Below are 23777 nucleotides of genomic sequence, written 5' to 3' on the forward strand. Positions count from 1 at the left end.
TGATGAGTTGTCTTCGGGGATGGTTCCTGTCCTGTGTCAACTGAAGGTCTGGGGAGCATGGCCGCCGGGATTCCTCCAGTCTCAGTCAGACCATTAAGTTTGGTCTTTTTCTGAGAATTTGGGGTCTGTATCCCACTGATCTCCTGCTCCCTCAGGGGTCCTCTGCTGTGCTCCCTGTCAGGGCAGTCATCGATTGTGGCCGGGCACCAACTAGTTCTTCTGGTCTCAGAATGATGTAGGTCTCTGGTTCATGTGGCCCTTTCTGTCTCTTGGGCTCTTAGTTGTCGTGTGGCCTTGGTGTTCTTCCTTTTCCTTTGCTCCAGGTGGGTTGAGACCAATTGCTGCATCTTAGATGGCCGCTTGTTAGCATTTAAGACCCCAGACGCCACATTTCAAAGTGGGATGCAGAATGATTTCATAATAGAATTATTTTGCCAATTGACTTAGAAGTCCCCGCAAACCATGTTCCCCAGACCCCCGCGCTTGCTCCGCTGACCTTTGAAGCATTCATTTTATCCCGGAAACTTCTTTGCTTTTGGTCCAGTCCAATTGAGCTGACCTTCCATGTATTGAGTGTTGTCTTTCCCTTCACCTAAAGCAGTTCTTATCTACTGATTAGTCAATAAAAAACCCTCTCCCACCCTCGTAACCACAAAAGTATGTGTTCTTCTCAGGTTTACTATTTCTCACGATCTTATAATAGTGGTCTTATACAATATTTGTCCTTTTGCCTCTGACTAATTTCGCTCAGCATAATGCCTTCCAGGTTCCTCCATGTTATGAAATGTTTCAGAGATTCGTCACTGTTCTTTATCGATGCGTAGTATTCCATTGTGTGAATATACCACAATTTATTTACCCATTCATCTGTAGATGGACACCTTGGTTGCTTCCAACTTTTTGCTATTGTAAACAGAGCTGCAATAAACATGGGTGTGCATATATCTGTTTGTATGAAGGCTCTTGTATCTCTAGGGTATATTCCTAGGAGTGGGATTTCTGGGTTGTATGGTAGTTCTATTTCTAACCGTTTAAGATAACGCCAGATGGATTTCCAAAGTGGTTGTACCATTTTACATTCCCACCAGCAGTGTATGAGAGTTCCAATCTCTCCACAGCCTCTCCAACATTTATTATTTTGTGTTTTTTGGATTAATGCCAGCCTTGCTGGTGTGAGATGGAATCTCATCGTAGTTTTAATTTGCATTTCTCTAATGGCTAATGATCGAGAGCATTTTCTCATGTATCTGTTGGCTGCCTGAATATCTTCTTTAGTGAAATGTGTGTTCATATCCTTTGCCCACTTCTTGATTGGGTTGTTTGTTTTTTGTGGTTGAGTTTTGACAGAATCATGTAGATTTTAGAGATCAGGCGCTGGTCGGAGATGTCATAGCTGAAAATTCTTTCCCAGTCTGTAGGTGGTCTTTTTACTCTTTTGGAGAAGTCTTTAGATGAGCATAGGTGTTTGATTTTTAGGAGCTGCCAGTTATCTGGTTTCTCTTCATCATTTTTGGTAATGTTTTGTATTCTGTTTATACCTTGTATTAGGGCTCCTAGGGTTGTCCCAATTTTTTCTTCCATGATCTTTATCGTTTTAGTCTTTATGTTTAGGTCTTTGATCCACTTGGAGTTAGTTTTTGTGCATGGTGTGAGGTATGGGTCCTGTTTCATTTTTTTGTAAATGGATATCCAGTTATGCCAGCACCATTTGTTAAAAAGACTATCTTTTCCCCAGTTAATTGACACTGGTCCTTTGTCAAATATCAGCTGCTCATACGTGAATGGATCTATGTCTGGGTCCTCAATTCTGTTCCATTGGTCTATGTGTCTGTTGTTGTACCAATACCAGGCTGTTTTGACTACTGTGGCTGTATAGTAGGTTCTGAAGTCAGGTAAGGTGAGGCCTCCCACTTTCTTCTTCTTTTTCAGTAGTGCTTTGCTTATCCGGGGCTTCTTTCCCTTCCATATGAAATTGGTGATTTGTTTCTCTATCCCCTTGAAATATGACATTGGAATTTGCATCGGAAGTGCGTTAAATGTATAGATGGCTTTTGGTAGAATAGACATTTTTACTATGTTAAGTCTTCCTATCCATGAGCAGGGTATGTTTTTCCACTTAAGTATGTCCTTTTGAATTTCTTGTAGTAGAGCTTTGTAGTTTTCTTTGTATAGGTCTTTTACATCCTTGGTAAGATTTATTCCTAAGTATCTTATCTTCTTGGTGGCTACTGTGAATGGTATTGATTTGGTTATTTCCTCTTCGGTGTTCTTTTTGTTGATGTAGAGGAATCCAAGTGATTTTTGTATGTTTATTTTATAACCTGAGACTCTGCCAAACTCTTCTATTAGTTTCAGTAGTTTTCTGGAGGATTCCTTAGGGTTTTCTGTGTATATAATCATGTCATCTGCAAATAGTGATAACTTTACTTCTTCCTTGCCAATCCGGATACCTTTTATTTCTTTGTCTAGCCTAATTGCCCTGGCTAGGACTTCTAGCACGATGTTGAACAAGAGCGGTGATAAAGGGCATCCTTGTCTGGTTCCCGTTCTCAAGGGAAATGCTTTCAGGTTCTCTCCATTTAGAGTGATATTGGCTGTTGGCTTTGCATAGATGCCCTTTATTATGTTGAGGAATTTACCTTCAATTCCTATTTTGGTAAGAGTTTTTATCATGAATGGGTGTTGGACTTTGTCAAATGCCTTTTCTGCATCAATTGATAAGATCATGTGGTTTATGTCTTTTGTTTTATTTATGTGATGGATTACATTAATGGTTTTTCTGATATTAAACCAGCCTTGCATACCTGGTATAAATCCCACTTGATCAGGGTGAATTATTTTTTTGATGTGTTGTTGGATTCTATTGGCTAGAATTTTGTTGAGGATTTTTGCATCAATGTTCATGAGGGATATAGGTCTATAATTTTCTTTTTTTGTAATGTCTTTACCTGGTTTTGGTATCAGGGAGATGGTGGCTTCATAGAATGAGTTGGGTAGTATTCCGTCATTTTCTATGCTTTGGAATACCTTTAGTAGTAGTGGTGTTAACTCTTCTCTGAAAGTTTGGTAGAACTCTGCAGTGAAGCCGTCCGGGCCAGGGCTTTTTTTTGTTGGGAGTTTTTTGATTACCGTTTCAATCTCTTTTTTTGTTATGGGTCTATTTAGTTGTTCTACTTCTGAATGTGTTAGTTTAGGTAGGTAGTGTTTTTCCAGGAATTCATCCATTTCTTCTAGGTTTTCAAATTTGTTAGAGTACAATTTTTCATAATAATCTGAAATGATTCTTTTAATTTCATTTGGTTCTGTTGTGATGTGGTCCTTCTCATTTCTTATTCGGGTTATTTGTTTCCTTTCCTGTATTTCTTTAGTCAGTCTAGCCAATGGTTTATCAATTTTGTTAATTTTTTCAAGAACCAGCTTTTGGCTTTGTTAATTCTTTCAATTGTTTTTCTGTTCTCTAATTCATTTAGTTCAGCTCTAATTTTTATTATTTGTTTTCTTCTGGTGCCTGATGGATTCTTTTGTTGCTCACTTTCTATTTGTTCAAGTTGTAGGGACAGTTCTCTGATTTTGGCTCTTTCTTCTTTTTGTATGTGTGCATTTATTGATATAAATTGGCCTCTGAGCACTGCTTTTGCTGTGTCCCAGAGGTTTTGATAGGAAGTATTTTCATTCTCGTTGCTTTCTAAGAATTTCCTTATTCCCTCCTTGATGTCTTCTATAACCCAGTCTTTTTTCAGGAGGGTATTATTCATTTTCCAAGTATTTGATTTCTTTTCCCTAGTTTTTCTGTTATTGATCTCTAGTTTTATTGCCTTGTGGTCTGAGAAGATGCTTTGTAATATTTCGATGTTTTGGACTCTGCAAAGGCTTGTTTTATGACCTAATATGTGGTCTATTCTAGAGAATGTTCCATGTGCACTAGAAAAAAAAGTATATTTTGCAGCAGTTGGGTGGAGAGTTCTGTATAAGTCAATGAGGTCAAGTTGGTTGATTGTTGTAATTAGATCTTCCGTGTCTCTGTTGAGCTTCTTACTGGATGTCCTGTCCTTCTCCGAAAGTGGTGTGTTGAAGTCTCCTACTATAATTGTGGAGGTATCTATCTCGCTTTTCCATTCTGTTAAAATTTGATTTATGTATCTAGCAGCCCTGTCATTGGGTGCATAAATATTTAATATGGTTATGTCTTCCTGATCAATTGTCCCTTTTATCATTATATAGTGTCCTTCTTTATCCTTTGTGGTGGATTTAAGTCTAAAGTCTATTTTGTCAGAAATTAATATTGCTACTCCTCTTCTTTTTTGCTTATTATTTGCTTGATATACTTTTTTCCATCCTTTGAGTTTTAGTTTGTTTGTGTCTCTAAGTCTAAGGTGTGTCTCTTGTAGGCAGCATATAGATGGATCGTGTTTCTTTATCCAGTCTGTGACTCTCTGTCTCTTTATTGGTGCATTTAGTCCATTTACATTCAGGGTAATTATAGATAAATAAGTTTTTAGTGCTGTCATTTTGATGCCTTTTTATGTGTGTTGTTGACAATTTCATTTTTCCACATACTTTTTTGTGCTGAGGCGTTTTTCTTAGTAAATTGTGAGATCCTCATTTTCATAGTGCTTGACTTTATGTTAGTTGAGTCGTTACGTTTTTCTTGGTTTTTATCTTGAGTTATAGAGTTGTTATACCTTTTTGTGGTTACCTTGTTATTTACCCCTATTTTTCTAAGTAAAAACCTAACTTGTATTGTTCTATATCGCCTTGTATCACTCTCCATATGGCAGTTCAACGCCTCCTGTATTTAGTCCCTCTTTTTGATTATTGTGATCTTTTACCTATTGACTTCCATGATTCCCTGTTATGTGTATTTTTTTTTTTAATTAATCTTAATTTGTTTGTTTTTGTGATTTCCCTATTTGAGTTGATATCATGACGTTCTGTTTTGTGACCTTGTGTTGTGCTGATATCTGATATTATTGGTTCTCTGACCAAACCATATCCTTTAGTATTTCTTGTAGCTTTGGTTTGGTTTTTGCAAATTCTCTAAACTTGTGTTTGTCTGTAAATATCTTAATTTCGCCTTCATATTTCAGAGAGAGTTTTGCTGGATATATGATCCTTGGCTGGCAGTTTTTCTCCTTCAGTGTTCTGTATATGTCGTCCCATTCCCTTCTTCCCTGCATGGTTTCTGCTGAGTAGTCGGAACATATTCTTATTGATTCTCCCTTGAAGGAAACCTTTCTTTTCTCCCTGGCTGCTTTTAAAATTTTCTGTTTATCTTTGGTTTTGGTGAGTTTGATGATAATATGTCTTGGTGTTTTTCTTTTTGGATCAATCTTAAATGGGGTTCGATGAGCATCTTGGATAGATATCCTTTCGTCTTTCATGATGTCAGGGAAGTTTTCTGTCAGGAGTTCTTCAAGTATTTTCTCTGTGTTTTCTGTCCCCCCTCCCTGTTCTGGGACTCCAATCACCCGCAGGTTATCCTTCTTGATAGAGTCCCACATAATTCTTAGGGTTTCTTCATTTTTTTTAATTCTTTTATCTGATTTTTTTCCAGCTATGTTGGTGTTGATTCCCTGGTCCTCCAGATGTCCCAGTCTGCATTCTAATTGCTCGAGTCTGCTCCTCTGACTTCCTAGTGCGCTGTCTAATTCTGTTATTTTATTGTTAATCTTTTGGATTTCTACATGTTGTCTCTCTATGGATTCTTGCAACTTATTAATTTTTCCACTATGTTCTTGAATAATCTTTTTGAGTTCTTCAACAGTTTTATCAGTGTGTTCCTTGGCTTTTTCTGCAGTTATCCTAATTTCATTTGTGATATCATTAAGCATTCTGTAAATTAGTTTTTTATATTCTGTATCTGATAATTCCAAGATTGTATCTTCATTTGGGGAAGATTTTGATTCTTTTGTTTGGGGGGTTGGAGAAGCTGTCATGGTCTGCTTCTTTAAGTGGTTTGATATGGATTGTTGTCTCCGAGCCATCACTGGGAAACTAGTTTTTCCAGAAAATCCGCTTAAAAAAAAAATGCGGTCAGATCCCTATCAGAGTTCTCCCTCTGGCTCAGGCTATTCAGATGTTAATGAAGCCGTCTGGGGAGGGTGGGGCAGGGAACAGAGAGGTAGGAGAGTAGCACCTCAGAATATAGCCAGAGTTGCTTGTCTTGCTTGTAATGACTATTATATCTGAGATTCCCGCGGGCGCCTTGCCTATGTGTGCTGGCTGTGTGGAGATTGCCCCCGGGGGGTCTGGCCCGCTGGAGTCACGGTCAGATCCTCCGCTTCCAGCCCCACGCCCAGCGTCAAGGCTCCGCTACTGGGACGGTGCACTCTCAACTCCAAAATCAGTCGCTGCCTCCTGGGGACTTCTCGTCCCTCCAGCCACGTGGCTGTGCCGCCTCCGAGAACCAGTTGGGCCTCCTCCCGGGGTTAGTTCAGATGGGTGGAACAGCTCCCCGTGTTTGTGCCGTGACCGAGTGTCCTGGCCGGGACGCTGTTCTGCCTGCTCCAATACCAGTTGCTGCCTCCCAGGGACTCCTCCTACCGGCTGCGTCCCACGCCGCCCGCGCGACCCAGCTGGGCCCCTTCCCGGGGTTAGTTCATGGGGGTGGAGCAACTCTCCGTGTTTATGCCGTACCTGCGTCCAGTCCAAATCCCTGCAGGACGGTTCCCCGGCTCGGACGCTGCTCTTTCTGCTCCAAGACCAGTCACTGCCTCCCGGGGACTTCTCCTACCGGCTGCGTCCCTCGCCGCCTGTGGAACCGGCTGGTCCCCCTCCCGGGGTTAGTTCAGGGGGGTGGAGCAGCTCTCTGTGCTTGTGCAGTACCTGACTGGTACGCTGGCTCCAGGCTCTGGAAACAATTGCCGCTTCCCCGTATTAGTTCGTTCTCCGTCTCTAAATCTGTGTTTGTTGTTCAGGGTTCGTAGATTGTTATGTATGTGATTGATTCACTTGTTTTTCCATGTCTTTGTTGTAAGAGGGATCCGAGGTAGCGTCTGCCTAGTCCGCCATCTTGGCTCCGCCTCCTCTCTCTATACGTTTTTTGTGGGCTGAAAATACTTTATAATAAAATAATTTTAGGAACAGAAACATAATTCTAACCTAATTATTGCTACTCTATACCTCGTCTCCATTCCTCAAGTACTTCTTGGTAGTACTTGGTTAACTTTTTTGGTTTTTAGGACTTACGTGGTGTTGTTTAGTCCGTTTTTGGATGCTGTTGAGTCAACCATTGACTCACAGAGAAGTGAGCAAAATGTGGCCCATTCCACACCATCCTCATGACTTTTGGTATGTTTGACTCCATTGTTGCAGGTATTGTGTCAATCCATTTCATTTAGGATTTGCCTCTTGTTCCCTGACCCTCTACTTTACCAAAAATGATGTCCTTTTCTAATGATTGGCCTGTCCTGATGATGTGTCCAAAGTAAGCAAGAATGAGTCCCACTACCCCCTCACTTCTAAGGAGCATTCTGGTTGTATTTCTTCTAAGACCGGCTTGTTCATTCTGGCAGTACATGGTACGTTCAGTATTCTTTGCCAATAACACAGTTCGAGTGCATATTACCCATAAGGCTTTCATTGGCTCGTTTTTGGAAGTAGATCACCAGGCCTTTCTTCCTGGCCTGTCTTAGTCTGAAAGTTCTTCAGAGCTTCAATATTAGTCTTTAGTCTATTTATATACAAATATTTGCCTGTATTCTGAAATTTGCTTTTATCCTTGAGGATCTCCAGATGTGCCTGAGCTCATCTAATTTGAACAAATACAGGTGAGAAAACGTCCTAAACCAAATATTAAACAAGAGAATAGTATGCTAGGTGGTATTTACAATAAGATAACATGCATGGTGATATATGTACTTTTTCTGGCTTGGTTCCTATCGTGGTTCCATTTGTTCCTTGTCTCTGATAAAAAGCAGGGACAGGAACATCCTTTTTTTCTCGCGTAAAACTTGAACTAGGTTGATTCTAAAGAAGGGCAGCAGATTCTTTAATATATCACTGGTTCCTGCTCCCCACCTTTTAGGTAGCCCCAGACTTTAAACATTCCTAACCCACTCTCATAGTAAGAATTTTCAGTGTAATTTCAGAAGTTCTCTGAGATTATTAAGAAGGAAACTTACTTCCCTTGGAAAGCTTATCAAGTCTCTTTATCCTTGAGCAGCCTTAGAGACTTACTAAATCTTCATAAATATTGAACTCTTGTGGTTGCATTTTCTTGGAAGAGGGATATGGAGGTAGCTACATAGAAAACCATGCAAAAAGTCATCCCTAAAACTGTAGAAAGCATTTCAGTGTCTTTAATCAGTATACTCCTTTAAATTCATCATTTTGGGAAGGGAATTGATGTAGCTATTTTGTTCGTTTGTTTTGTTATGGATAAAATTGTTTCAGAGTTCAATTAGATTTAAATACGTAGTCAGTTCATTTGCACTGAAAACTGTATGCCAGCCAGAATGTCTCTTTCACTTGTGAAAGTTTTTAACTTGATATTCTCGTCAAGTGCCAACCATGGAAAACACAGGTTGAAGTTAACTACTATTTTAAAAAATTAATATATTTTTATTCTTCAAAACACATGCCTCTCAGTCTTTAAGACACTAGTATTTGAGTCAATATATCATCAAATGAATGTTATAAATTATACTGCTATAAACTCCAGGGAAATTTTATTAATGTTTTTAATGTATCCTCATGTGGAATCAACATATGTTTTTTATATATTCATAAATTTATGACTTCAAAAATCTTGTATTTCAGGGTGTTATAAATGTTGTAATGGATAGAAAATACATAATTTTAAAATAATGTTCTTGAATTTTCATATACTCCTGATAACCATTAGCTGCTGCATATCATAATTAGAATGAAATTAAAAACTTGGAAGTAATATTTCTGCAGCTCAGTTGCTTTGAGCCAAAGGAATTATTTCCAGAATAAGCTGGCAGGTTCCTGCTTGGGGAATTAGGACTCTGGTGTCCTTAACTTTAAAATAACTTGCAATTCATTTTATGCCTGTTTCATAAAGTGGTCATTCATTTTCATACTAAATTGTAACCAAAGTGTGCCACATCAGTGGAGACCAGTCAGTGGGTTTAGTGTGTGTTAGGTTGAATAAAGTGAAGCAGAATGTTAAAAATGTCAGCCAGATGTTTGGGTTAAAAAAAATCTTACTACTGACTTGTAAAAGTAATTTAGAGATAATCTCCCTGCATCTTTACATGCCGGTGTATAGTAGGTTCACCATGCACATTTGTGGAAGAAGAAAAGAATCCAAAATGGTGCTTTATGTTTTGAGAATTCATGAAATAAAACGCTCTCTTTCCCATGTCACTTTGTTGTAGTTGTAGTGGGATTTGCAGTGGAAATGTGCTTACTTTTTTGGTATAGATTTTTAGACTCAACACTCCAAGTGGAAGCTACTGCCTCCTAGATAAACCAGTTGCTGTTGAGTCGACTCCTACTTGTGGTGACCCCATGCATGTTAGAGTAGAACCGTGCTTCACAGGGTTTTCAGTGGCTGATTTTTTGGAAGTGGATCACCAGGCTTTTTTCCCAAGGTGCCTGTGGGTGAACTTGAACCTCCAACCTTTCCATGAACAGCTAAGTGTGTTGACTGTTTGCACCACCCAGGGTCTCGGTCTTCTAGGTATTCAGTTAATGACTAGGACACAGAAGATGGCAGTGAGGGTGTTGACCAAGGCAATATGGTCCATTCCAGAGCCTGAAGTATAGTCTTAAGCTATCTTCAACTGGTATGTTCTTCCCTATTAGTTTTAAATTTCTTTTTTACAAAAAAAGGTCTTTTTTCATTAAACAGCTGAAATTAAACAATTACTAAAAATGCATCTAAAAAATTATTTCTAAGGTTCTAAAATATATTTTAAAGAAAATAGCATTCTTTGAACAGTTTTTGTGTTCTAGTATTTAGGTGAACACAGGTCGCTAAGTGGCACAAACGGTTTGCATTCAACTATTAACCTCAAGGTTGGTGGTGTGAACTCATCCAGTGGTGCCGTAGAAGTAAGGCCTGATGATCTGCTTCCATAGGATGAGAGCCAAGAAAACCCTACGGATAAGTTCTACTCCGTGACACATGGGGCCACCATGAGTCAGAATTGATGGCAGTGGGTTTGGTTTTTTCATCTTTTTAATATTTAAGTTAATTAAAATACTCTCTTACAATTGTGACTTTTGTAATTTACCTGCCCCATTAAAATTAGAAACAAAATTTTTTAGGGCTTTGAGTTAGAATGGCACAAAAAGCTTTTGGTTATCACTTTCCTAATAGATTAACTGCCTTCCTCAATTGGGGCTTTTTCAAAGTAAGCAAAGTAATTTTTTAAACTACCCATTTACTTTTCTTGTTATTTATTTTCTTCTTTTGTCCATACATAAAAAGTCAAAGGGAAGTAAGTCATGTAAGTGAATACGTGCGTTGACCTTGTTCACTAGCATAGCTGTTGTTTCCAACTAGAGTAGAATCATTTCCCTTTAACCAAGAGAGAGACTTCTCCACCCTATTACAATTACCCTTATCACACTCTGGTGGCGTAGTGGTTAAGTGCTACGGCTGCTAACCAAGGGGTCGGCAGTTCAAATCTGCCAGGCGCTCCTTGGAAACTCTATGGGGCAGTTCTACTCTGTCCTATAGGGTTGCTATGAGTCGGAATTGACTCAACAGCACTGGGTTATTACACCCTATGACACCCTTTCAGTCTAGTGTTTTTTGAATGTATGAAATTTTGTTGTAACCTCATCAAGATTCTAATAAAGTTGAGAGTAATATACCAATGACAAGTCACAAAAAAATGAAAATATACAGGAATAACCAGGGCAGATGTTCTACTAAACCAAAATGCAAGAGAACTGTATTAAAAAGGGGCAACTAATTGGACTCATTGTGTTTAGCTGAGAAATTTAACTCTACTCTTTAGGTAATGCTTTTGGAGGCAGCCATACTGCTGTTCTTTTCACTGCAAAATTTCCTTCTTTCATAAATCCCATCTAAACCAAATTAGGGGCTGCACCTCCCAGACAACAGATGTGAGGAGACTAGGGATACATAATGGTGCTGTGAAAAGCATAAGGTGAGAATGGTCTGAGACGTAAATGGAGAGAGTTCAGAAGGATTGCAAAGAAAGAGACAGTGAAAAGCAGAATTAAAAACTGTATCAGACCCAATAAAATACAAAATAATCACAACAGAAAAAGAAAATCAGTCAAGTAGGAGATTTCTTGACATCAGAAGGAAAGATCAAAGAAATGAGACGTATAAGAGGAAATCATGGGTAGGGCGACAAGGAAATGATAGGAGTAGAGAGAGGGAGCTCTACCCAAAGAATTACAGGTATCCCTAGCACCAGACCTTTTATGAAAATCATGGTCTGAGAATAATCTGCAGAACTGGAAATTAAAATCCTGAGTATTCAGATCAAAAAGGGCTCACCACTTTCAGGTCAAAACAATGAAAACAAATACACAACTATATACATCCTGACTATTAATTTTTGCTTCAAATATTTTTTAGAAACTGTAAGCTGCCAGGCAGAAAAATAATGGTCCTATACAAAAGAATTAAAATCAGACTTCTCCTCTGCAAGTCTGGTTGTCAAAGGTCAATTAAGCATGTCTACAGTTTTGAGGAAAAAGGATCATGAGAAAAATAATATTATACCTTGCTGCATTGATTTCCTGTGTGAAATACAAAGGTTCAATAATATGCCAGCCCTATACCCTTTTTGAAAAAACAACCAATGAAGTAATAGTCAACCAAGAGGTAATAACTCTTAAATGAAAGGGTCATAATATAAAAGGACTGGGCAGTTCAAATCCACCAGGTTCTTCTTGGAAACTCTGTGGGGCAGTTCTACTCTGTCCTATAGGGTCGCTATGAGTCGGAATCGACTTGACGGCAGTGGATTTTTATTATTTTGGGTGTTAATGGAACAACCAGAGTGGAAATAATGAGAATGTTCATGCATTAAGAAGAATGTAACCAGTGTCACTGAACAACTTGTGTGGAAACTTGAATGGGAACCTAAACTGCTATGTAAACCTTTACCAAAAACACAATAAAATATTATTTTTAAAAAAAGGACTGGTGTTAATTCTCCACTTCTAGATATGTATCCTGAATAAATTATTGAAATATTAACAGTTGAAAACATAAAGATGTTTTACAAAGCAGTATTATATATATGTAAAAAAAGTGGACCCAGCAATCCCACTTGTAGGTTTTTACAAGAGAAATGGAAACTTATATTCACACAAAAATCTGCTATGTGAATATTTATAGCAGTTTTTTTTTCCCATAATTTTCAAAAGCCCAAATGTCATTCACCTGGAGAATGGCTAAATAAACTGTGGTTTATCCATACAGTGGAATACTACTCAGCAATAGAAGGGAACAAACTACTAATAAATGCAACAACATGGGTGAATCTCAAATGCATTATGCTAAGTGAAAGAAGACAGACACAAAAAGTTATATACTGTATGATTCCACGAATATGATATTCTCAAAAAGGCAAAATTATGGGGATAGAAAATAGATTAGTGATTGCCGGGGACTGAGGGTGAGAAGAGGACAACATGAGGGAATTATAGGGGTGATGGAACTATTCCGTGTATTGATCGTGGTAGTGGTTCTATAACTGTATGTGTTTGTCAAAACTCACAAAATTGTACACAAAACAACAGTGAATTTTACTGTATGCAAATTTAAGAGTGGAAAAAAAAAAAAAAGAAAAGGAAGCAGCATAAATAACCACAAAGGGTAATGTTTGTAGAATGGATTATTATGTAGTAATTAAAACAAATTTTCCAAAGAATGATTAATGAGATGGCACAATGCTTATAATAGTAGATGAATACAAAATACAAAGTTGAATATACGGTATGATTTCAACTCTGTAAAAAAAAAAAAGGTAAATTACAGCAGAAATACTGGAACATAACATGCAAAAATATTAAGAGTAAAGGTGTTTGGTGATAGGATTTTGTGATTAAACCTCCCGCCCCCTTATACTTCTTGGTACTTTACTAGTTTTCAACTCACCGTTTTTGGAATCAACAAAAATAGAATTATCAAAAGTTACATATATAGGCAGCCCCCAACTTACGACTTATTCAAGTTACAATGAATCACACGATAATGCTTTTTTCTGTATATCCTATTGTTAGTAATACGTACCACATACAATGTTGCAGCACGTTAATTTGCTGATGTTATCATTCTCAGATGTTCACTTGAAGATGTTCAATTTTATAATTTATTGTTCAAAACACTGCCATATAGATTTAGTTTAGAAAACTAAACTAAATCAGGGGCTTTAGTTGCTTTAAAAATGGACATGAATGCTGACCACTTTGCTAAAGTTGATAGGTAGATTTGGGAAGAAGTGAGATGTTACCACGAAATATATGAAAAAAAGAAAAGGACCATGCAGATAACTCTCACTGATTTTTTTTTATTATTATTAGACATGCTATCTGCATTCCCAGGGATAATCCAGATGATCTAGAACTTTCCACAGTGAAGTTATTACCCCATCTGACAAAACGCTAATGTCTTCCAACTCTTCTTCATTGTTGGAGTAAATGATTTATGTTTTGTGTGTTATTTTGTATCTATTAAAATATATCTGTAAGTTTATATGTAATGTTTTCAACCCCCAAAGACAAAGATTGGATTTATAAAGATATTGATAATAAAAGGCAATAATAATGAAAACTAAAAAATTGAGATACCCGACTTACGTCAGAACCAAATTAATGATGGAGTCGTTGGAACAGAACCCTGTCATAAGTTAGGGACTACTTGTAATAAGTTATATATTACTGTAATGGATTCTGTCATTTCATATAGACTCATATTTAAATCACACCTTCAAAAAATGATCTCAGATACACTTTTAAAAGTTTCTATTCATATAAGACTAAATATTTTAAAACAACAATTGAAATTGAATCTACTGACTTTTAGTTCTAAGGTGATGATTTAAGCCTATGGGTTTAGCTTTCCTCCCTCTAAAATTGCCACTGAGTTGATCAAGAAAACATAAAGAGGAGGAAAATTATGTAACTCCGTCAAAAAACTGGGAATGATACCATTCAGAAACCGCATATCTTTAAGGAACTTTTGTAAAATATGGAGCAGCAAGCAGATGACTGAGAAAGGTACCCACCAAATGGATTTTAAAACACCTAACAGAAAAGCCTGCCTGGAAAATAGTGGCAGGATCCCAGAGCAAGTGGCTGGAGGGGCAGATAATCATCATGGGAGGACTGTCAGACTTATATACGACTTCAGGTTCTGACCAGTGCCAGTATGGTATCCCAAGAAAGTGGCTCCAACACTCGTTTCTAGCATCCACTTAGTAAGGCCAATGGTTGAAATAAAGTCGAAGCATAAATCTCAAGCATTAACATCTAACGGTGCCTCCAGCAAATTTATAATAGTTACACTTACGTCAATTAGGGAGGAGATTAGTGAGTTCCCAGCTCACTTGGATTTGCTTCAGTAAGGGAGGAAGAGAAATTAAGTAGCCCAGCAGGGAATTGTTGCTCTGGTGTGGCACAGTGGTTAAGAGCTCAGGCTGCGAACCAAGAGGTCAGCAGTTTGAATCCACCAGCTGCTCCTTGGAAATCCTATGGGGCAGTTCTATTCTGTCCTATAGGGTCTACATGAGTTGGAATCGATTCCACAGCAGTGGGTTTGGTTTTCGATTTTTCAGCAGGGAATTGCTACACAAATGCATCTACCAGTAGCTTTCCCTTCTTCCTCAGAAGAAAAGAAAGTATACATTTGCACGTGTAGACACATTTATGCACTGATTTTAGTAGTTATCTGGACCTGGGGTGGAAACATTGATGCATTAATTTCAGTAATTATATGGCCCCTGGGGTAAATATGGAGCCCTGATGGCACAGTGGTTAAGAGCTCAGGCGGTTAACCGTAAGGGTCGGCAGTTTGAATCCACTAGCTGCTCCTTGGAAACTCTACGGTGGGCAGTTCTACTCTGTCCAATAGGGTCTCTATGAGTCAGCAGTGACTCAATGGCAATGTGTGTGGGGGGAGGGGTGTAAAAACTGCATGTGTCTAATGACATTGAATCAACTAATGAATTCACTATTTCACGTGATATGCTCCACAAGACTGTTTGACCTCCTGATCCTTGAAAGTTATTTCTTAGAATTTAAACTTTCAATCTTTGAGGTAATGCGTTATATTAAAGTTTTACAGGAAACCAGTGCCTTGCTTTTCCTTTTTTTTTTCTTTTTGTGATGCTTGCCACTTCTATGAAATCATTATTTTCTTTTTTCCTTGATTAGGAATTGCGAAGGGCAGAATATTCGCTACAAGACATGCAGCAATAATGTAAGTCCTATAATAAAAAGATATAATCCAATAAAATATGTTCATGTTTTAAGTTATAATGTTAGAATGGGTCTTATAAAGCTGATGGTCTCTTGGTACCCTTTGTGGAAAATTTGGATATTTGTTTAATGTACAACAGGTTTTATATATTTAATACCTTCCATTTATACTACCAATTTTTAGGCTATTTCACATTTATGATCTGATTTGGTAAGTATTTAATAATTCCTGAATTCATAAAAGCATGCATAGTATCTGTAAATTTTTTCACATTTCAAAGTGCTTTTATGTATGTTACCTCACCCTCTCCTTATACTCTCTCTAAATGTAGACAGGCAAGGTGGCGTTAGCTGTCTTTTGCAGATGAGGGCACTGAGGCTAAGGTAGATAAAATCATTTTCTGAAGGTCACATAGGAAGAGTATGGACTTACACTGCTCTAGTGCTGTTTCTGGAGTCCCTGGGTAGTGCAAATAGTTAACTTACCTGGCTGCTAACTGAAAGGTTGGAGGTTCATGTCTATCCAGAAGTGCCTTGGAAGAAAGACCTGGCAATCTACTTTGAAAAAAAAAATTAGCCGTTGAAAACCATATGGGGCAGAATTCTACACTGAAACACATGGGATTGCTGTGAGTAGGAATCGACTTGATGGCAGTTGGTTAGTGCTGTTTCTGCTGCCCCAAGCCACCTAAAGTGGCCACTGTGAATGTCTTGAGGAGACTCCATGTGACTTATAAGAAAATCACACATAAACAAGGATTTCTAAAACCTCACTCTTATTATACATCAGACAACACTAAAAAATGAAATTCCAAGTTTTTACCCTATACATTTGAAAAGTGCAAAATAGGTATCTGAAGGAATGAATGTTATTTTCCGTTCATACATTTCTTTTTTTAATCTTTTGTCTATTCTGAGAATCTGCAGATCTCATCTAAATGAATTTTTTTTTTTTTTTTGGGACCTCACCACCACCACCCACTGCCGTCGAGTCGATTCTCACTCATAGCGACCCTATAGGACAGAGTAGAACTGCCCCATAGAGTTTCCAAGGAGCGCCTGGCAGATTCAAACTGCCGACCCTTTGGTTAGCAGCTGTAGCACTTAACCACTGCGCCACCAGGGACCTGCTTCTCTCAATTAACTATAGCTGATTAATTTAGTTTAAAAATTTCACTTACTGAGGCCTTACACCTGTCCCTGTCGTCCTTTCCTGTCCCAGGCCAAGGTGAGATAGCAGTCCTGGGTAAGTGTTTATACTCTATGGATTCAAACTTTCCTTTGGGTGGGCAGCCGCAGGCTCTGGGGAGGTAGACAGCAGGCAATGTCATCAAGACTTTTTGACTTCAGAGCTCAAGCCATGTTTTCAGTACATTTTTATCAGCAATGAGGTAGACTTTTTTATCTTTATTTCTCAATTCGTTCCAAATTTGGGTGGGAAAAAGGGGTGCTTATTTATAAAAAAAAAAAAAAAATTTTATTTATTTTTTTTATTTATCGGGGACTCACACTCCAATATCATCTGGCCCAGAAGTACCCAGGTTTCTGTTGACTGTGTCCTAGGATCCACCACTTGTTTGTCAAATTGTTGTACTGTGGTGGCTTGTGTGTTGCTGTGATGCTGGAAGCCATGCCACTGGTATTTCAAATACCAGCAGGGTCTCCCATGGTGGACAGGTTTCAGCACAGCTTCCAGGCTAAGACAGACTAGGAAGAAGGACCTGGTAGTCTACTTCTGAAAAAAATTGGCTGTTGAAAACCTTATAGATAGCAACAGAACATTATCTGATATAGTACCGGAAGATGAGCTCCTCAGGTTGGAAGGTGCTAAAAGTATGGCGGGGAATAGCTGCGTTCTCAAAATAGAGTTGACCTTAATGGCATGGATGGGGTAAAGCTCTTAATTTACTGATGTGACACAACTCAAAATGAGAAGAAACAGCTGCAGGCATCCATTAGTAATTGGAAGGTAGAACATACGAAGTATGAATGTAGGATAATTGGAAATCGTCAAAAATGAAATGGAACACAGAGTTCGATGTCCTAGATTAGTGAACTGAAATGGACTGGTATTGGCCATTTTGAATCTGACAATCATATGGTCTACTATGTCAGGAATGACAAATTGAAGAATGGCATCTCATTCATTGTCAAAAAGAACATTTCAAGATCTGTCCTGAAGTAGAGTGCTTGTCAGTGATAGCATAATATCCGTATGCCTGCAAGGAACACCGGTGAATATGACTATTACTCAAATTTACGCACCAACCACTAATGCCAAAGATGAAGAAATCGAAGGTTTTTACCAACTTCTGCAGTCTGAAATTGATCAAACGTACAATCAAGATGCATTGATAATTACTGGTGATTGGAATGCAAAGGTTGGAAACGAAGAAGGAACAGTAGTTAGAAAACACAGCCTTGGTGATAGAAATGCCAGAGATCAAATGACAGAATTTTGCAAGACCAGCAAATACCTTTACTCAACAACATAAATAGTGACTATACACGTGGATCTCACTGGATGGAATACACAGGAATTAAATTGACTACATCAATGGAAAGAGATGATAGAAAAGTTCAGTATCATCAGTCAGAACAGGGCCAGGAAGTGACTGTGGAACAGACCATCAATTACTCCTATGTAAGTTCAAGTTGAAGCTGAAGAAAATTAGAACAAGTCCACAAGAGCCAAAATACAACCTTGAATATATCCCATTTGAATTCAGAGATCATCTCAAGAATAGATTTGACGCACTGAACATTAATGACCAAAGACCAGATGAGTTGTGGGATGACATCATACACGAAGAGAGCAGAAGGTCGTTAAAAAGACAGGAAAGAAAGAAAAGACCAAAATGGATGTCAGAAGAGGCTCTGAAACTTGCTCTTGAACTTAGAGCAGCTAAAGAGAATGAAAGAAATGATGAAGTGAAAGAGTTGAACAGAAGATTTCAAAGGGTGGTTTGAAAAGACAAAGTATTATAATGAAATGTGCAAAGGTCTGGACTTAGAAAATCAAAAAGGAAAAACATGCTCAGCATTTCTAAAGCTGAAAGAATGAAAAAAAAAATTCAAGCCTCAAGCTGTAATATTGGAGGATTCTATGGGCAAAATATCAAATGACCCAGAAGGCATCAAAAGAAGATGGACAGAATACAGAGTCACTGCACCAAAAAGAATTGGTCGACATTCAACCATTTCAGGAGGCAGCATATGATCAAGAACTGATGATATTGAAGAAAGATGTCCAAGCTTCATTGAAGGCATTGGTGAAAAGTAAGGCTGCAGGAATTTATGGACTACCAATTGAGATGTTTCAACAAACAGATGCGGCATTGGAGGTGTTCACTTGTCTATGCCAGGAAATTTGGAAAACAGGTACCTGGCCAACCAACTGGAAGAGATCCATATTTGCGCCCGTTCCAAAAAAGGTGATCTGACAGAATGCAGAAATTATCAAACAGTATCATTAATATCATACACAAATAAAATTTTGGTGAAGATAATTCAGGAGGTTCTAACAGTAGATTGACAGGGAACTGCCAGAAATTCAAGCTGGATTCAGAAGAAGATGTGGAATGAGGGGTATCATCGCTGATGTCAGATGGATCTTGGCTGAAAGCAGAGAATACCAGGAAGATGTTTACCTGTGTTTCATTGGCTGTACAGAGGCATTTGACTGTGTGAATCATAACAAATTATGAATAACATTTTGAAGAATGGGAATTTTTTTTTTTTTAATTGTGCTCATGAGGAACCTGTACATAGGCCAAGAGACAGTCATTTGAATAGAACAAGGGGATACTGCGCAGTTTAAAATCAGAAAAGGTTTGTGTCCGGCTGGTATCCTTTCACCATATTTGTTCAGTCTGTATGCTGAGCAAATAATCTGAGAAGCTGGACTATATGAAGAAGAACAAGGCATCAGGACTGGAAGAAGACTCATTAACGACTTGTGATGTGCAGACAATATAACGTTGCTTGCTGAAAGAGAGGAGGACTTGAAGCATTTACTGATGAAGATCAAAGACTGTAGCCTTCAGTATGGATTACTCCTCAGTGTAAAGAGAACAAAAATCCTCAGAACTGGATCAATAAGCAGCATCGTGATGAAAAGATTTCAAGTTGTCAAGGATTTTATTTTGCTTGGATCCACATTCAATGGCCATGGGAAGCAGCAATCAAGAAATCAAACTATGTATTGCATTGAGCAAATCTGTTGCAGAAGACCTCTTTAAAGAGTTAGAAAGCAAAGATGTCACTTTGAGTACTAAGGTGCACTTGACCCAAGCCATGTTATTTTCAGTTGCCTCATGTGCATGCGGAAGTTGAACAATGAATAAGGAAGACCAGAGAAGGATTGATGCCTTTAAATTGTGGTGTTGGCAAAGAAATTGAATATACCAATGACTGCCAGAAAAATGAACAAATCTCTCTTAGAAGAGGTACAATCAGAATGCTCCTTAGAAGTGAGGATGGCGAGACTTTGTCTCACATACTTTGGACACGTCATCAGGAGAATCAGTCCCTAGAGAAGGATATCCTGCTCGGTAAAATACAGAGTCAGTGAAAAAGAGGAGGACCGTTAACGAAATGGATTGTCACAGTGGCTGCAATGATGGGCTCAAACATAGCAATGGTTGTGAGGATGGCAGAGGACCAGTCAGTTGTTTTGTTCTGTTATACACAAGATTGCTATGAGTTGGAAATGACTTGACAGCACCTAACAACAACAAACGTTTCCTAGAATGGTGAGATGTTGACTCGCTTACTTTGGACAAGTCTTCAGGAAAGACCAATCACTGGTAAAGGACATCGTGCTTGGTGGAGGTTCAGTGAAAATGAGGAAACCCTCAGTGAGATGGACTGACACAGTAGTCACAGCAATGGTCTCAAATATACAAACAATTATGAAGAAGATGGCTCAGGACCAAGCAATATTTCATTCTGTCATACACAAGGTTGCCGTGCGTTGAAGCTGGTCCTACGGCAACTAACAACAACAACAACAACAACAACAACAATACCCTAGAAGGAATTTTGGGAGATATATATGTTTCATGTCTCCTGTGATGGGGTAGAAGTTAGAGGCATTGAGAGATATAGATGGGCACAAGTGCTTAATTAGGTGAGCTGAAGTCCAGGTGGGGGATGTAGGAAGGAGAGAGATTGACCTCAGCATAACCAAGGCAGGGATTTAGGAACATAGTCTAGCATTCCTTCTTAAACTAGCGTATGTTCGTTGAATGCATTAGACTTTTTATCCATGGGGCTTCTTCTAAAAAAAAAAAATAGCATTCCTTCTTAAACTAGCGTATGTTCGTTGAATGCATTAGACTTTTTATCCATGGGGCTTCTTCTAGCTCCTACTTATTATTTTTTGTGTGTTTTAAAGTTTACAGCGCAAATTAATTTCTCATTCCTAAATTTATACACAAATTGTTTTGTGACATTGGTTGCAATCCCCACAATGTGTCAGCACTCTCCCCCTTTCTCTTTACACTCCAGGTTCCCTGTGTCCATTCCTCTAGGTTTCCTGTTCCTTCCTGCATTCTTGTCTTTGCGTTTGCCCATTTGGTCTCCTGTGCTTGATTGAACTGAGAGGCACTTTTGTCACGTGTGTTATTGTTTCTTTTATAGGCCTGTCTAATCTTTGGCTGAAAGGTAGACTTTGGGAGTGGTTTCAGTTCTGAGTTAGTAGGGTGTCCGGGGGCTATAGTCTTGGGAGTCCCTCCAGTCTCTGTCAGACCAGTAAGTCTGGTCTTTTTTTTGTGAATTTTTTCTCCTCTTCTGTCCGGCCATCTGCTGTGATCCCTGTCAGAGCAGTTGATGGTGGTTGCTAGGCACCATCTGTTTCTTCTGTGCTCAGGCTGGTGGAGGCTGTGGTTCTTGTGGTCTTTTAGTCCTTTGGAGTGATATTTCTCTTGTGTCTTTGGTTCGTTTTATTTTCCTATGCTCCAAATGTAATGAGACCAGTAGGTGTATTTTAGATGGCTGCTCGCAAGCTTTTAAGATCCCAGATACTACTCACCAAGGTATGATGCAGAACATTTTCTTTATGAACTATGTTATGCCAGTTAACCTAGATGTCCCCCAAGACCATGGTCCCCAGCCCTCAGCCCCAGTAACTCAGTCCCTCAAGGGTTTGGCTATGTCTAAGAAGCTTCTGTGGCTTTGCCTTGGTCAAGTTGTACTGATTTTCCCTATATTGTGTGTTGTCTTTCCTTTCACCAAAGTAAACACTTGTCTACTATCTAGTTAGTGATTTCTTCTCCCCAGCCCTCCCCTCCCTCTTAACCATCCAAGATGGGTTTTTTTTTGTGTGTGTGTGTGTAAACCTTTTCTTGAGTTTTTACAGTAGTGGTCTCATACAGTATTTGTCCTTTTGTGATTGACTTATTTTATTCAGCATACTACCGTCCAGATTCATCCATATTGTGAAACGTTTTGCAGATTCATCATTGTTCTTTATCGTTGCATAGTATTCCATTGTGTGTATGTACCGTAATTTGTTTATCCATTCACCTGTTGTTGGGCACTTAGGTTGTTTCCATCTTTTTGCTATTGTAAACAAAGCTGCAATGAACACGGCTGTGCGTATGTCTATTTGTGTGATGGACCTTATTTTCTAGGATATATTTCTAGGAGTGGGACTGCTGGATCATATGGTATTTCTATTTCTAGCTTTTTAAGGAAGTGTAATATCATTTTCCATATTGGTTGTACATTTTATGTTCCCACCAGCAGTGCATGAAAGTTCCAGTCTCCGTGCAACCTCTCCAACATTTGTTATTTTCTGTTTTTTTAAGTTTGTGCCAGTAATATTGGTGTGAGATGGTATCTCATTGTAGTTTTGATTTGCATTTTTCTAATGGCTAATGATCATGAGCATTTCCTCATATGTCTATTAGCAGCCCGAATATCTTCTTTGGTGAATTGTCTGTTTATATCTTTTGCTCATTTTTTAGTTGGATTGTTTGTCTTTTTGTTATTGAGGTGTTGAAGTATTCTATAGATTTTAGAGATTAGACCCTTGTCGGATATGTAGCCAAAAATTTTTTTCCCAGTCTGTAGGTTCTGTTTTTACTCTTTTGATGAATTCTTTTGGTGAGCATGTTTTATTTTCAGGGGCTCCCAGTTATCTAGTTTATCTTCTGGTGTATGTGCATTGTTCGTTATGATTTGTGTCCTATTTATGCTATGTATTAGGGCCACTAACATTGTTCTTATTTTTTCTTCCATGATCTTCATCATTTTAGATTTTATATTTAGGCCTTTGGTCCATTTTGAGTTAGTTTTTGTGTGTAGTGTGTGATATGGGTCCTGTTTCACTTTTTTACAGATGGACATCCAGTTTTGCCAGCACCATTTGTTAAAAAGACTGCCTTTTCTCCATTTTATGGACTTTGGGCCTTTGTCAAAGATCAGCTGGATAGATTTACATCTGGGCTCTCTGTTATGTTCCACTGGTCTATGTGTCTGTTGTTTTACCATTACTAGGCTGTTTTGGCTGCCGTGGCTGTATAGTAGGCTCTGAGATCAGGTAGTGTGAGGCCTCCTACTTTGTTCTTTTTCTTCAATAATGGCTTGCTTATCGTGGACCTCTTTCCTTCCCATATAAAGCTGTTCATTAGCTTTTCCATCTCGTTAAAGAATGCTATTGGTATTTGAATTGTTATTGCTTTATACCTGTGGATCGCTTTGGGTAGGGTTGACATTTTCATAATGTTGAGTATTCATGTCTATGAGCATGGTATGTTTTTCCATTTATGTAGGTCTCTTTTGATTTCTTCCAATTGTGTCTTGTAGTTTTCTTTGTATGGGTCTTTTACGTCGCTGGTTAGGTTTATTCCTAGGCGTTTTTCTTTTTAGGGGCTGTTATAAATGGTATTGTTTTCCTAATTTCCTTTTCAAAGCTCTCTTTGTTCGTGTATAGGGATCTAACTGATTTTTTATGTTGATCTTATATTCTGCTACTCTGCTGAATATTTCCATTAGTTCCATTAGTTTTCTTGTGGAATCTGTGGGGTTTTCTATGGTTAGGGTCATATCATCTGTGAATAGAGATAGTTTTACTTTTCCTTTCCAATTTGGATGCCCTTTGTTTCTTTTTCTTGCCTTATTGCTCTAGCTAGGACTCCCAGCACAGTGTTAAATAGGAGTGGTGATAAAGGGCATCCTTGTCTTGTACATGTTCTCAGGGGAATGTTTTCAGCCTTTCTCCGTTAAGAACGATGTTGGCTGTTAATTTTGTATTGATACCTTTATTATATGGAGGAGTTACCCTTCTATTCCTATTTTATTAAGAGTTTTTATCAGGAATGGCTCTTGGGCTTTATCAAATACCCTCTCTGTATCAATTGAGATGATCGTGTGATTCTTTTCTTTTGTTC

The 23777-nt window shown here is 38.4% G+C and overlaps 1 protein-coding gene across 4 annotated transcripts in view; it reads left to right on the forward strand.

The window, feature by feature from the left end:
• ADAMTSL3 (ADAMTS like 3) overlaps positions 1-23777 on the forward strand; it is a 416580-nt gene that overhangs the window by 134391 nt on the left and 258412 nt on the right. For all 4 annotated transcript variants that reach the window (XM_064267196.1, XM_010593790.3, XM_064267194.1 and 1 more), the window contains exon 5: positions 15337-15382. In XM_064267196.1, the coding sequence (XP_064123266.1) occupies positions 15337-15382 (46 nt within the window). The remainder of the gene's footprint in view (positions 1-15336; positions 15383-23777) is intronic.

This window comes from Loxodonta africana, chromosome 13 (assembly GCF_030014295.1).
Source record: "Loxodonta africana isolate mLoxAfr1 chromosome 13, mLoxAfr1.hap2, whole genome shotgun sequence".
Taxonomy (NCBI): domain Eukaryota; kingdom Metazoa; phylum Chordata; class Mammalia; order Proboscidea; family Elephantidae; genus Loxodonta; species Loxodonta africana.